General features: G+C 41.5%; 1 protein-coding gene across 1 annotated transcript in view; it reads left to right on the forward strand.

The window, feature by feature from the left end:
- Positions 1 to 5,305: 5,305 nt before the first annotated feature.
- The window catches only part of LONP2 (lon peptidase 2, peroxisomal), a 37,302-nt gene continuing 26,492 nt past the window's right edge, over positions 5,306 to 16,115 (forward strand). The window contains exons 1-7 of the mRNA XM_066557405.1: positions 5,306 to 5,581; positions 6,444 to 6,678; positions 7,348 to 7,479; positions 8,782 to 8,904; positions 9,690 to 9,850; positions 10,047 to 10,141; positions 11,387 to 11,645. Of these exons, the coding sequence (XP_066413502.1) occupies positions 5,349 to 5,581; positions 6,444 to 6,678; positions 7,348 to 7,479; positions 8,782 to 8,904; positions 9,690 to 9,850; positions 10,047 to 10,141; positions 11,387 to 11,645 (1,238 nt within the window). The 5' untranslated portion in view covers positions 5,306 to 5,348. The remainder of the gene's footprint in view (positions 5,582 to 6,443; positions 6,679 to 7,347; positions 7,480 to 8,781; positions 8,905 to 9,689; positions 9,851 to 10,046; positions 10,142 to 11,386; positions 11,646 to 16,115) is intronic.

The following is a 16,115-nucleotide window of genomic DNA, read 5'->3' on the forward strand; positions in this document are numbered from 1 at the left end:
AGTAGGTCGTGGTTCATGTAGAGAATCATTATCCTGCAGATTTGAAAGGGATCAGGTAGGAAAACATTCTTGAATTGATTGACCTACAGTGTGCAGTTAATATCCTCTCAAACTGTTGGACACACAGAAGAGTAACTAAATTCAGACCGGGCAGCCTATTTAGTTGCTAAGGAGAAAAAGCAAAACTCCTATTCATTCTCAAACTTTACTGTGCTTATGTCTATGGAATAATTCTGGGCTCCATCCCACAGTCTGTGTGGACTTTCTGTAAGGTCAAACCCTAAAATTACTTCAGAACATTTGCATGCATTTTTAGGTGTCAGTCAGCAAATTTCATTTGAACAATGGGAATGAAAATGCTCCCTTGGGTAAGAAAGACATAAAAATGTGATCCTGCAGCTCCTTCAAACTATTGCTTCACTAAAATATTGACTACAAATATGATTGAGTTTGACTTGGAAGAGTATTTATTTCAATAAGCTCTGGCAGTAACTCCACTATTTTCCACATTTCTCTTCTTTGGTGGCAAACTTTTTTCCACTTTATGAGGTTAAAAAAATGGAGGGTTAGGCTTACAAAACCTTACCAAATATATCTAAGCCTCAAATGTAGCCTTTTCAGCTCTTTCATTCAGTTGCATTATACTAAGGGAGCATATTTTTATCTCTTACTAGCAGTTCTCTAAAAAGGCTGATTTGGCAGTATGCAGATTAAAGAGAAAAAAATAAATATATTCCAGGTAGTGTGGTATTGTGTGCAGCAAAACTAAGTGTGAATGAAATTCCTTTTCAATTCCTTCAGCTGTATCCTCAGCAGCACAGCTCTACTGATGGCATTGCTTTAATTTCCCGTGGATATTTTCTGTCCTTTAGAAGTTCCTCTGAATCCTTTTTTTTTTTTGTGGTATGGATAAATCTGGTGTGAAAATCTGGTTAGGCAAGGCAGGTGAGAACTCTCTCTGCCCCATGCTATTCTAGCTCAAATTTCAATTTTTAACAGTAATTTGAATTCCTCTTCCTGTGTACCTCCCCCTGTCCCTTTCTTGGAGTTCACTCATACTTTTGAATAAAAGATTAAGCCCCCTTTAAGTTCAGCTGCTCCAGTGAGGTCTGTTAGCACTTACTCCTAAAACACATTTTACAGTTGCCATAAAGAATCCTCCACAGAGCTTCAGCAATGTCTGAAAGGTCTCTCACTCTGTTAGTCAGTAAAGTGCTGCCAGCAGCTCCTGGTGTGTGCTCCATGTGCTGTTCTTACATAACCAACCGGAGCTTTTTAATCAATCAGGATCTGAAAAAAACCAAATTCTTTTGTGCAAGGGAGGAATGATTGAGGATACAAATAATAACAAAGACTACATTTCAAAAACAGATTTTAAAAATTCCACTTCAACCTTACACTTAGAAAAGTTGGACATTAAAATAAATGCACTTTAAAATGCAGTTCAGTTATATTATTACATCCTTTCAATAGCCTTACATAAACCTCCTTCCTAATTATGTTATTTTAAAGATTTTTGAGGTGTTTGTGATGCAGGCAAAGATGGTAGGAAGCATCTGGGTTGGAGGAAATATTATTGAGGAAAATAATCTAATGAACAGAGAAGTTATGAAGTCTGCCTGTGCACAGACCATGCATCCATATAACCCTCACCTCAGAATTCACAAAATGCATGTTTTATCATAACATGCATTTCAAAATTCTGACAGTAAATTCTTCATCTTGCACCAAGCCTGTATAGTTCTTATTGGATATTTCATAATAACTGATGTATAGAAACAGACCTTGAGTCAATTCAAAGCATATTTTCACAGCATCTTTAAGAAATATTGTTTTGTTGGATTTAGAGCCAGATTATGTAATTGTTAAGAGAGGCTCTTAAGTTTTCACACAGTATAGAGAAAGAATTCAAAAGAAAATGGGAAAACTTTTTTCTCTTTGATTTATAGACATAGCAGTTGAGACTGGAGAGAAATAGTTCCTAAAGAACATCACTGCATCAAACAATCTGTGAGTATGAAATAGAAGCAGTATGAGAAAGGGAAAGTCTGATGACAGACTGAGAATCTTGTTTTATAAAATAGCTGCAGAGGGCTTGAGAGCTTTAAAGAGTGCCAGTGAGGAGGCAGAAGTGTGTGCACATCTTAGGAGAAAATTACTGAGCTTTAATCTCGAACATATTAACCTCAAGTCTTCACTGTGAGGTAGCTTGGTCTTGGTTTTTGGAAATACTGAGCTCTCTCTTCTGTTTGTGTAAGCAGAAGAAATAATGCAGAGCTGGGGGGAGAGGAAAATGTCTATGAGTTTTACAGGCATAAAATATAGATATCTGTGAATTGCAATCCTTTTTAAAGAAATAGGTCTTGAGAAGATCATTACTGCAAAATCCTTAGTGTGGTCTCCCAAGGAGCTCGGGAAGAGCATGGCTATGCTGTCAGTCTCTGAAGCACATGAAATGAATGCCACTCCTTACATGCTTACCTGGGACCTAAACCAGTGCCCAGCTGTTCTACCAATGAAAATTCTGTGGGCTCCAGCTGTTGTGTCAGTCCAGCTTCAGAGAGAGGAAGCAGGGGACCCTGCAGGACACAGATTTATGAACTGGGGAGCACAGGTGCCCTACACCATCTGCTAGAGTGGTCCCTGTCTCTACCCCATTGCACTGACACCCATCTCCTTCAGCCAGGCTTGTGCTGCACCCAGACCAAAGCAGGACCACCTGAGCTCTGTGAAATGGGGCTGTAGCCAAACAACCTTCACACAGGATTTCACAGGCAGGGAACATTGAATGCAAACACTAAGAGGGTATTATATGACATTTATATAACATTTGCAAGATGATTACTGCATTTATAGGCTACCCACATTTTAAGGAGGATGAGACTTTATTTAAAAACTGAGAAAGAGAAGCTCGAAGTTAAGCCATGATTCAATCATGGAGCACTGGTTGTGGTCACTGAGGAATGATATTTATTATAGGAGGCAACTCTTCAGTCTGTTGGATACAACAGAAGGCAGTCTCTGGAAGCCAAGAGTACAAGTAAAATTTGCAAGGTGCAAATTTTAACCAGGTAATCAACTACTGAACAGCACACCCATAGAGGTGGCAGGTGCTCTCTTGCAGTCACTCATAACCAAGGCTGAATGCCTTTGAGATACAGTGGAAGTCAAAAACCATGGACTTGATGCAGAAGTTGCTGGTGAGAGTTAGAGGAGGTCAGACCCTGTGGCAATTGTCCCTTTTAATCTTATATTCCCCAAGCTGAAGGCATATCTTAATACTTACTGCTACACTGCTTCTCCAGGTGTCGAGAAATGTTCAGCTAGTCTAGAAAAACGTTCTGAAAGGTTCTTGCTCAAATGTGATCTATTTGTATTTAAGCAAAATACAATTTGGGGGATCCAGTACTATCTCGACATCATAATCAGGATGTGACCCTGTAGTATTGCTTAGTACAGACAGTAAAACACAGCCCTGGGCATTAAGAGTTGCTCAGGAGAAACTGAAAGGAATTTAGAATTAATTATTATAATTGAGAGTTCTTGATATAGCTCCAGAATTAATTAAGAAAGTATTGTTAATGACAACAGATACCAGTCATCTCTGAAGGAAGTAGAAAATGGTAGTCTGCAGAATAAACATGATGCCATTTGTAGATTCTTTTTAATCAAAATACTCAAACTGAGAAAATTACTCAATAAACATGATGAGCAAATATTTAACCTTTAGGTTTAGTTTGTGTTCATATTCCAAACAAATACAGTTAGAGATGCTTAAACATTTGTAAGTGTTGAACATATGTTTACAGAGTAATTATATTTAACATTGGGAAATTCACAAAACACTTTCCACATGTGTTATGTGCCCTTTTATATTAATGTTTTCTAAATGTCATGTTGAATAGTACATTAAATTCCAGCTTCTTTCTAAGGTACCTGAGGTGGTAGCTTTAGAAGATATTTTTCTCAGCTGTAATAACTTCTTGCATTTAAATATACTGGTGGTATTTCCATATATCCTATTACCGTGCATTTTCCAGTAAACCAACAGATGAAGGTTCTAATAAACCCCATGATTAAGCAAGGTTTTAACTGCAGCAATCCTTTTGCATTTCAAATAGTCAGTTTGCTGCTACTGTGATTTCCCCTCTGTACAGGATTACCTTTGTTCAGCAGGAATCATGCAAGGCAGTGATTAACAAGAGATTGGCCAACCTAGTTCACTGCATTATGCAATTTTGATATTGCACCTCATTTACCAACGGGGGAAAAAAATTAAAAAAGAAAGTTTCTAAACCACACATTTTTGTCTGAAATCTCCATAGGGCCTCAGTGCTTGGAGCCCTTTCACCTGGGCTGTTTTAGCTCACTGTCCCAGTGAGCTGTGGGCTGGCTGGTGCCTGCAGGGCTGCTGAATTCCACTATGCAGTGGAATTCCCGGGTGTGAGCGAAGCCTCAGCAGGCAGCCAGGCTGGGAACGGGGAGCACCAGATGGGCTTTACATCTCGCTGTCCTGGGGACCCGCAGGTCGATGTGGGGTCCTGCAGCTCCTACCTCCGCTTCGGGGCACTCAGGAACACGTGGAAGGACTCCTGCGCTACCTGCGCCTCCTCAGCAGGAGGAACAGCTGCTTCCCATGGAGGGCAGAGCCAGGGGTGTCCTCCTCTGGAGACATTTCAAACCCACCGGGGGCGTTCCTGTGCCACCTGCGCCAGGTGACCCTGCCTTGGCAGGGGCTGGGACTGGGTGATCTCCAGAGCTCCTTCCAGCCCGAACGATTCTGGGGCTCTGAACCAGGATGCTGAGCCCTTCGACCCGGAGCGCGGGTGCAGGAGAGCACAGTTGTGTAAAAACCAACAAAAAAGGGGATTTCAGCTCGTAGCAGTCCCACTTAACAGAGGATTTGTCACACGCTCCCTCTCCAATGTCGGAGCCCCTAGCACTCCTCAGAGCGTTCAGCCCACACCCATTGTCAGTGCCAGCCTGACACCTGCCGGCGGCCCGGCGGCCTCGGCGGGACTGAAGGGCACCTGCTCGGCTCGCTGTTTGCAAGGAGATCGGACCCGAGAGGCCCCGGGAGCGGCAGAAGGAGCAGCGGGAGCGCCTCGGGAGCGGCGGGCCCGATTCAGGACTGATGGGGGCGATTCGGGGCCGGGGTCGGGGCCGGGGCCGGGGCCGGGCCGGGAGCAGCGCGGCCGCCGCCACCAGGGGGCGCAGCGGGCGGGGCGCGCGAGGCCGGTCCCTGCCGGCGCCCGTAGGGGGCGGGGCCGCGGCGCGTGAGGGGCCGGGCTGCCATGGCGGCGGGGCCGGCGTGAGGGGCGCGGGCGGGACGAGGGTGGCGAGCAGCCATGGCGGCGGGCAGCGCTATCCAGATCCCGACCCGGCTGCCGCTGCTGCTCACGCACGAGAGCGTGCTCCTGCCCGGCTCCACCATGCGCACCAGCGTGGACTCGCCGCGCAACATGCAGCTGGTGCGCAGCCGGCTGCTGAAGGGCACCTCGCTGCGGAGCACCATCATCGGCGTCATCCCCAACACCAGCGACCCCACGTCCGACTGCGACGACCTGCCCAACCTGCACAGGTGCGGCTCGGCCCGGCTCTCCTGCCGCCCTCGCGGCCTGCGGGGCCCCCGGAGCCCGGCCCGGCCTCCCCGGCCGGGGCTCGCCGTGGGGTCCCCCCGCGGGGCCGCCCCGCTCCGCCGGCCCCGGGAAACGCCTCTGCCCTCCCCGAAACCCGGTCTCACAACCGACCCAACGGGCCAGGGGCCGGGGACGGGCTGGCCGGAGGGGAAGTTTAAAAAGAGGCTGAGGTGGCCGAGCTAAATAAGACGAAAGAACGCAGCTCTAGGGCTGTCGCAGCTGTTAACCATAGGATTTTTCACCTAATAGGTAACACGGATATTGGCTTAGTTCACATAAAATAAAAACAACTGTATTTCTGTCTGGTGAAACTAACATGATATAACCCTTGCTTTCCCAACTTTATCGTATCAGTGGACTTAGTCAGATGTTGCAAGAAAATAACTTCTGTTGTAAATCTGCTTCAGTAGGTCCGGTGATCTAAAATATTGATTCAGTTCAAGGCTGGGAAGAACTGTCATTTACAGACACTCCCATTTCCCAGTGCATATTGCTTCAACAGAAGTGTCAGTGTGCCTGTCCACAGCCAGATCCATTATGAAAAAATGACATATGTTTCTACATTGCATAACTGATATTACAGTACTTTTCTTAGTTTTTCAGTTAACTCATTTGTGTTCAGGTTTTAGGGGTTTGGTTTTGTAATCTGTGTTACAAAGGGAATTGAATAATTTGATTACATTTCACAATAGGAACTATGACCCATCAGGGTCTTGCAACTTACAGCTTGGTTGCTTCTGGTAGGGAGCACACAAAATGTTCTGTGGAAAGTGGCAGATAATACAAGATTTGATCTGGTTTTAGGATTGGCACTGCTGCCCTGGCAGTTCAGGTGGTTGGTAGCAACTGGCCCAAGCCCCATTACACGTTGCTGGTGACAGGCCTGTGCCGGTTCCAGATCCTGCAGCTGCTGAAGGAGAAGCCCTATCCCATTGCTGAGGTGCAGCAGTTAGATCGACTGGAGCAGTTCACTAATGGCCATAAATCTGAGGAGGAGCTTGGAGAGCTGTCAGAACAATTCTACAAGTATGCAGTACAGGTAATTTGTTTTATTCTTATGTGTGTCACATAACCTGCGGGTATACTTAGGCTCTTTACTTGTTTTCTATCTGCCCTTCTGTTTCTCCAGTTCCTATATTTTTCAGCAACTAGTAGAGTTTCAGTATTTCTGCTACAAAATAAATGTTACTGTTACAGTTTAAGGTTTCTATGCCAAGTTCCAGGGTGTCTACTCAGCTCATTGCAGCTGAATCTTGTGCAACTGCTTGTGCTGGTGCTATAAGTTGGTGTTTCATATATAGCAATACTATAGATACATTCTAGTAAAAGATTTGATCAATTTTTACAGAGATATAAGAACTTATATCCAATAGGATATATTGAAAAACAGTAGATAAGGATGTATTGAAAAACAGTCATGGGGAAGTTTTTAATCTGGGTATGTGGGGGAAAGAGGAGATGAAAATATTGAAAAAATGCTGCAAACAATAATGATACTTTTGAACTTCTGAAACAAGCAGAAAGCTCAAAGTCTTGGTGCTCTGTGCTGAGTTAGTGCCTCATCTGTGAACTTATTTCAGTAGCATTTTGGCAAACTACCTGGACATGCTTCAAACTGAAAGACACAATCATGTTCAGATCAGAGAGGCACTGAGCTCATCCCCAAAGGGGCCCAGCAGCTGTCAGTGTTGTTCCTTGTGTGTTGTAGCTGGTTGAGATGCTGGATATGTCCGTGCCTGCGGTGGCAAAGCTCCGGCGCCTCCTGGACAATCTGCCCAGGGAAGCTCTGCCAGATATCCTGACCTCTATCATCAGAACTACCAACCAAGAGAAGCTGCAGGTATCGTCTTCTTCAGCTCTTTCACTGCTGGTTAGGTGTGCTGCCTTTCAGAGTCACTCACTTTGGGTAATTTTGGAGTTGCTTACACTTGTGACTGTACAGTGATAACATTATGCCAGCAGGGATTTGTGTTACAGCTGAGCATGAATGCTTGCAAAATGGTTTGATGGTCTGGTTTAAAGTGTTTATATGCATGTGGCAGAACTCACCCAAGGTAAATAGATCTAGTTGGGAAATCTTGGAAATGGTTCACTTTATTAAACTCAAATAAGTAGAGCATGGGCTTCTCATAGTAAATATGAAAAATCTTTCTTCAGGTTGTGTTGAAACTTTGCATATTTATCCCAGCTGACTGATCATTATACGTGTCTTAATACTAATAACTTCAGAATTAAAATACTTTTAGTATTAGATTTAAGTATTTTTAAAAACATCTTGAAGTCTGGGTTTCTTTAAACTTAGACAGTGGTTAAATTTCTATCAAATGTCAAAGTAAATCTGTGCAAAAATGATCTTTATGGCTTGGTGCTTATTCATCTGATTTCTGTATTTGCTTGCTGTGTTTTGGAAGTTGTTCCTTTTCTTCTCTAACTGCTTATGCTGCACCTGGAATTGAGTGTGTGTTAGGTTCTTTCAAAGCACCACAAGTAGAAATTAATGCAGTATAATGTGAAGGGAAGGTGTGTACTGTAGCTGAATATCCTGCTGGAGGAAGGTACGTTAGGTATTGGTGTGTCACTTTTTCATTTTTAGGAGTTCTAAAGAAAAGAGCAGCTGGTGGAAGCTGTGGAAATACAGAGGAGTAGAATTCTACCCATTTCCACACATTAACTTCATTTAATATGAAAATGAAATTGTGTACAAAATATTAAAAAGACAAAATAAATCTCTGAACGAAAACCTTAAGGCACAAGGTGATTTTTTTTCCCCTGGGTTACCCAAGGAGATGATGCTGTAACTTTTTTAACAGGGCCATCTCTTTGCTGAGGCCCAATAATTGAAAAATAGAACAGTGATAGATGCTTGCTACAGAAAATGCAACTGAAATATTAAGATGTTTTCAAACGAGACAGGGTAAAAGAATTTTCTCTAGATTGAAGTGGTTTGTAGTTCAGGCATCCATACCCTTGAGGCCTAGATTTTGTGTACTGCATTCTCCTTGCTTTTTTTGCTACCTGTTTTCCTAAATCCACCTATTCTGTACCTCTGGTCAAAAGACAGTAGCAGTACCTCCATGTTCCCTTCCCCCAGAGAGAGGACTCATCACTGTGAACTTGGCTGCTTACAACTCCCTGCTCTCAGATTTTAGATGCTGTTAGGCTGGAAGAACGGTTCAAGATGACCATACCATTGCTTGTTAGACAGATTGAAGGCCTGAAGCTGCTTCAGAAAACAAGAAAGTCCAAACAGGATGATGATAAAAGGGTATGCAGCTTTAAATGTGGAATACTTAAACATTCTAAATAAGATGCACTTTTTAAACAGGCTGATGAATGCATGATTTTAATCTGTGTGTTTTTAATATGTAGCCATAGCTGGCAACTTTGGCTGTGTAGATACACAAAATACAAAATATTTGTTTAAAACTGCCTAGGCTTTATTTTAATGTTTTTTTAATTTAATTTTTATTTCATTCTGAGCACTTTGTGACATTAAATGAATGTGCAGATTCCTGAGTTCATGGTATGCACCCAGTGAGTTCTGGCCTGTGTAGTGAAAGGTGTATTGTTTACTGATGGCATTGCAGATGAGTGCCAGCTTTTGAACTACAGATAAAGAATGGGTGTTGTAAAATGGAGCTTGTTCACTTTTGCTGCATCTAACTGCACTTAAATAGTTTAGTAACTGGAAAGTCATTGAGAAATGAAAAAAGATAAGAGAGATTTACCCATCTTTCTGCTTAATATGATGGGCTGCAGTGCTTGAAATATCACAAATAGCTCCTTTCAGTTTTGTTCCTGTTTTGTGTTGTTTTAGAGTTTAGGCTATACAATAAACTTACTTAAAAATATATAAAGAACTGTAACTTTTTAAAGTAGCACCAATAACACTTATTGAAGTTAATTTCTGGAGTTGAAACTTTCTCGAGTTCTGAATTCTTCTGTGCACCTTACCTGTTTTTGCCATGATTTTCATTCAAAGGCAAAGTCCACAGCTTATTTAAAACCCAAGACCTGGTGCAATTCTGTGGCTCTGTTTCCATTGCACAGGTTGTAGCTATTCGTCCTAATAGAAGAATCAGCCACGGAAGCATTACAGAAGATGAGGAGGAAGAAGAAGATCATGATGATGTTGTCATGCTAGAAAAAAAGATTAGAACATCCAGTATGTCTGAACAAGCTCTTAAAGTTTGTCTTAAAGAAATAAAAAGGTAGGAGGCTTTTAAATGGTGGTTTCTTTTAAAATTTAAACAAATCTTGCAGACCTTCTCCTGTTTAATATGTGTTGGTTGTTTTTTTGAAATGATTTTAAACCTCAGGCAGCGATTGCTGCCTTGTGGTGCAATAGAGGCTTCCTTTGCATTTAATTTCTTGTTGGCCTTTTGAATTCTGAACTTACATTTCCAGATTAAAGAAGATGCCTCAGTCAATGCCAGAATATGCTTTGACAAGAAATTACTTGGAGCTGATGGTAGAATTGCCGTGGAACAAGAGTACAAAAGGTGAAACCCTCCTCTTAGTGGTGATTCTTGTGCACAAATGTTTTAGGACAAGTAACTATCATGTAAACTGTGAATTGGTTCAGTCTTGTAAAAACATTGTGGGTAAGTTACTGTAAGCCAGGTAAACCATTACACTTCAGTTTTAAGAAGTCTAACTGAATAGCCTGTGTAGCTCAGTTGGATATCTAAGAATGTAGATTTAAGAAGTGTTAAGAATAGTTTCATTAAAAAATGAAGGTGTTACTAATTACAATTTGTGCCGGTATGTATCAAAGAAATGAGCATCTAATTATTTTTTATATGTCAGACAAAAAACCCCTTTGGGAATTTCTGTAACATTGGTCTTTCTGAAGAAGATTCTGGTTTATCTTAAGCAAGTGTGGTAAGAAACAAAAGGATAAAAAAGCACAACTGTAGTTAATTTTAATAATTACAGCTTGGGGTGCAGTAGAAATGCTGAGTCTATATCTGCTTTGTACTGTAGTTTTTGGAGTTGTGGGTAGAGGGTGATACTGTTAATACAGATACAGTGTGCAAAAATGGAGAGTGAGGGAAGAGTAAGAAACCAACTCTCCTGACCAGCACAAGTAGGTTAAATGGGCAAAATTACTTTGCACAAGGTGGACTTAGCCCACTTGCATGTCCATCCCTACCCTTCTGGTGGCACTTGTAGTGATGAATTGTTGCTGGTTTGAAATAGAGCCCTGGCTGTTTACAAATTTTGTAAATATTGTCTTTAATCATGAAATTGTAGAAAGATCTGCCTACATTTACTTTGCAGTATTATTCAAAGAATCCCCAAATGAGTAAAATGTTTGTTGGCAGCCATGTCCTAGCAGAATGTTTTTTTGGTGGAAATTGCTCTTTGATCTTTTAAAATTAAGCTGTGTCATGTGAAGTGTGGTGTTTTTACTTTAAGCAAAGTTTTTGAGTGTGACCCATGTGATTGCTGCTTTGAACTCTGTAGCAAGAGTGAATAAAAACACACATGAATACAGAAATAGAAAATCATGATAATGACATCCAAGGCTGAAATAATTATCAGCACTGTGTCATTTTCAGTATATAATCCATCTAGCTAAGAAGGAGATCAAAGAGAACTTTAATACCTTGTTTTAGAGAAGCACTGTCTGTGCTATGTGTGAATGGGGACTGCCCTGCTGAAGGGATCTGTTCCTGCTGTAGGATCAGTTGTTTGCATTTGCAGGGCAGATGTTGTGATTGATCCCTGTCTGTCCATCCCAGATCGCCTGGAGATCCGCGCAGCTCGCATCGTTCTGGACAATGACCATTATGCCATGGAGAAGTTGAAGAAGAGAGTGTTGGAGTACTTGGCTGTGCGACAGCTTAAAAACAACCTCAAGGGCCCCATTCTTTGTTTTGTGGGGCCCCCAGGAGTTGGTAAAACCAGTGTTGGAAGATCAATTGCAAAGACTTTGGGTCGAGAATTCCACAGAATTGCTTTAGGAGGAGTCTGTGATCAGTCTGATATTCGAGGCCACAGGTAATTACTTCTTCTTTTCCTAATTGCAGTTTTTTCTTTGCAGAATGTATTGATTGCTTTCACTGTTCAGCCAATACAGAGAAATGGTAAGTTTTTATTGATATTCCTTGGTATTTAGTGGTCTTCCTTGGGAGAGAATTTTAATGGGAATGGATGTTTAGCGCTGTGGTACAGCCTTTAATTCTTTCCTCCTGCTGCTGCCTTCTATTTTCATAGGGAATGGATTTCATCTTCAGTTTTTTTAGCACTTTGAAGTAAAATTCTGTAGAAAGTTTACATTAAACTCTTGATTTTTCTGCTTTTTAAGAGAGATGTAAAGATTTAATTATCCAGTGTAACCTGTGGTAGCAATACGTTCTTTCATAACCATGTTTGCTGCTAAAATACAAGAGGAAACTTGGAGTGATACATGAAGGTTGCTAGAGGATAGCAATGGACTTGTTTGAGCACTGTTTCCCTGTTTCAAAAGGGTATTTATGCAAGAACACCTAAGCTGGCAGGTTTCAAAGGAGATTTTTTGGGATGACATTCCTTAGGACTGTTTTTGATGTTGGGCTCTTTATGTATCTACTATTCAGTATTTTAAGTCTGTATTAGTCCATTCTCAATCCTTGCACCTGGAAGCATAATGAATGGGCAATAGTGATAGATAACTGCCAAGCATCAGTGCAGCATTTTTGTTTCCATTACACTTACTTTGCTTATTGCATGCAGTGTAGAAAATCTGGAATAATGAATTTTAGTCAGGTTTTCTTTTTTAACTCATGCTATTGAATAAAATTTCTCCTTACAGCAGCAGGTGAATACTGTGAATTAAAACCTGTCAGTTATTTTTTTTATGCCATCTAACAGTTAATTTTGCCCAGTGGCTATGCAGCTACTCTCAGTAGGGTACACCTAAAATAGAATGTCCTAAAAACAACTTAAAATGTGACTCAACAACATGTGCTATTCGAAGTGAAGCCACTAGAGGCTGTGAAATACTCAGCATTATGGAAAGTAACTTTTCCAGAGCAGAGCAGGACTCAATCCTCTGTAATAGGGAAACCACATCTTGAGCTTGACATTATAAACAAAAGTCAAATTTCCCATCTTGTGCTTAGACCTCATAAAGAGTAAAGACAGGGAGAGTCATATGAGAGAGCCTCTAAAAAGCTTTTTAATTCAGATGTTTGTGGCTGTCACACATTTTTGAGGGCATTATTAAGTAATTAATTCAGAGGCTAATTTCATATTTAAAAGTGTATGAAATTAGCCAATGGGAAATATTTGCTAAGAGATTTTATTTTTCACCAGCAAAGGAAAATGTAATCTAGAATTAGCAAGAATATTGTGTGGTTACTGTCAACAAGCAAGTGTATAGTTTAAAAATGAACTTCAGAGCAGTTGGTACCAGGAGTCCTTTGTAGCCAACTGCTTTTTCCAGTTTTTTGTAGCTAAAATCAAATCCACCTGTTGCATACTGGATTTTAAATTCTGCTTTGGTTAGTTTTCCTCTTTCTCAGAATAAGATTTAATCAGATTAGAGCTACAGCTTTTCTGTAGAGCTCTGTAGTGTCCTTTTGTGTGAATAAATCCTTCAAGTTACTCCCAGTCAGGTGAATGCACGTTGGCAGTCTGGTGGCAGTCAGAGGGAGGTGGTCTGGAAGTGCAGGAGACACAGACTGTTGCTTTCTGAGTTTCACTGTCAAGCAGGCTGATTTTCTAATATTACACCTTGGAACACTTGAGATTGTTTTTCTCCTAAAAGCTCTTTATTAGGCTTTGGGGCTTAAGTTAAGGATTCCATTAACATTGCAGGGGAACAGTACTGTATGTGCCTACTGATGTACTGAACATGTAGAAAAATGTACCAAATGTACTAGAACATTCAAAAGGAACTGTTTCAGCTTGACTTGCAAGCAAACAGTGCCTGAAATAGCTTTCACTTGGCCACTTTGGTGAAAGGTGCAGACTGAGAGATTGAGCAGACCAGGCTCTGGGAGAGCAGCAGGCTGGGCTGTGCTGTCTCAGTAACTGTGCTGTCCCACCTGATGTGTAAATGTGGCAGTTGGAGCTGCCCAGGTTTGGCCATTTCACTGGGCATCCTGTGGGATCCAGCTTGGGAATCCTCCACTGGTTTAGTAAAGAGTGGCAGGCATTGCTCTGCATTCCCAAAATGAAATCATCCTCTTGGTACCAAAGCAGAACTCCTTGATCAGACATCTTTCAGCTGTTGTCTGCATTTACCTCTCATCTATACCATGTGTTAAAGTGTGTTGGGTTACATCTGTCATTTACTTGTATTTAAAAAGAAAGATAAAAAGAAAAAAACTCCACAAACCACTCTGAAGAATGACTTAGAACTTTTTTCCAAGCTGCTTTTCAAATCTCCTCGGTATTGATATTTTGTATCACAGGAAATCACACTCTGTTGTGTGTTTTTCTATTTCTGAAAAGGAAAGATGTAATTGTGCCATTTATTTATAGTGGTGCTGGTGAGGTAAGTGTGAAGCTCTGCTTTCTCACCTTCATGTGAAGCACCCCTCCTGTATTACCCCTGCTTTGCACTTTCAGAAGCTTGGACAGTTCACTTCTGCCTTAGGCCTTTGCCTTGTTCAGGTGCAGCTGTTGGAGCAGAGGTGGATTCCTCACCAGGACAGCTGTGCTGGCAGAACTTCCTGCACAGGCCTTGTTGCACCAGGGAGAAACAAACTTCAAACAGCTTCACCCAGGAGAGGAAGGAGCTCTGTTAGACAAGTACAAAGCAGAGATTTGTAAAGCCCTTGAGTGGATGCAATCTCTGGCCTTGCACAAAAAAAACCCCAAAAAACCAAAAAGGCTGTGACCTTGTGCAAGAACTTTCAGAAACAGTGGTGTTACCTTTGTTATCCTTTTCTAGCCCTGCAGTTAAAATATTTTAAAGTATTTGTCTTGAGATCACTGTGAAGAAAGTGAGTCCAGTTTATTTCTTTCAATAAATCTACCACTGCTTTAAGGGTTCTGTTTCCTAGGCTTTCCCAGTTTACTTTTGAAGATCCAAGAAGGCTGGATTTCCCAGCTGTTTTTCCTGCATTTTCTAGGATACACAGTGCCTGATGACATACTATACCACTCTAGTGTTTTGTTTAAAGGTACTTTTTCACTCTATATAAAAAGATTACTAAGTTGCAGACTTCTGCCTGGAGCTCTCAAGGGGGGGTTGTTTTTTTTAAGTGAGGTAAGTAGGAACCCTGCTCTGTGCTTCCTGTTTTGAATGGGGAAAGCTGACTGTCCTCTGGGTTTAATGCAGGGAAAGAAACTGCATCAAAAAATGAGCAAAGCAATGTAGGATATTGTTTAACCTCCTTTCAACCCTAGCAAAAAAAATGAAATCAACATCACATTCAGTGAAAGTGTTCCTAAACATTAGCATTTAGTTTCACACCTTACAAGGCAAAGGTTAACAGCCAGACAGGTAGATGGCCATATCTGCTTGTAGTTTTAATATATTCTGGCTGGTTTTATATGTAGGGCCTGCTTTACCAAGGATTCTTTTGTTGAGGTGTGTTCCCCTAATAACTTTGGAGATCTCAAGCATTTGATTATTACTATAATAAAATATGTATTGGTCCATGTCTAGTAAATGAAGAGGTACTACAGATTTAGACTATTGCATCTGTTTGCCTTCATTTAGTTTATAAACCAGCCTCTTTCTTAAAACTCAGTGGAACATGGATAGCTCAAATCTTCATGGGATTCAAAAGGACCAAGTAAAACTGTGTATCTAAAATCACAAACATGCATTAAAAAAGTGTAGTGTTTTAAAGCATGCACTTGAGAATAATGTAGCAAGCAAGAGCAAAGAATGTTTGATGTTTACCTGATTGTGTTACCCTATTACTACCGTAAGCAAAATATTGAAACAGTTGGGCTGCATTGTCTCTGAAGCATATAAAATTATTCTCAAGTGCAGGGAGTACTTTGTGGTAACAACAACCCAGAGGAGAACAAAACTACCACCACCAAACAAAACCCAAAACCACAAAAAGAAAAGAACCCAAACCCGTAACTGAAAAAAACCCAAATCCCCCAAAACCAAAGGAATGCCCAAACTGCTACACTGACACATTTATTTACACTGGTAAGTGATTCACTTGTGTGAACTGCAGCTCTGACTGAGTCTCCTCATTTTCTGAATGCACTCTATGGGCTGCTTTCCCTGTCCTGGCAGGGCTGTGGGTGGGCAGATGGAGGAGGAGGAGGAGGCAGAGCTGCCCGTGCAGAGTGCTGATCTGTAATGAACGTTCCACAGCTCAGGCTCCTGGGAGCAATCCACTCCCTTCTGCACACTGACACTGCACCAAAGCACTGAAGGGAGCAACTGTTGCCTGCCAGCTGCTTCAGTCTTTAGCAGCTGCTTCAGGAAGGTCCTAACAGGCAAACTGAATTTCTCCTGCATTGCTGGCTGTTTAGAAGATCTTAAAACCTTTTATTTTTTGTCAGATCTAG

This window comes from Molothrus aeneus, chromosome 11 (assembly GCF_037042795.1).
Source record: "Molothrus aeneus isolate 106 chromosome 11, BPBGC_Maene_1.0, whole genome shotgun sequence".
Classification (NCBI taxonomy): Eukaryota; Metazoa; Chordata; class Aves; order Passeriformes; family Icteridae; genus Molothrus; species Molothrus aeneus.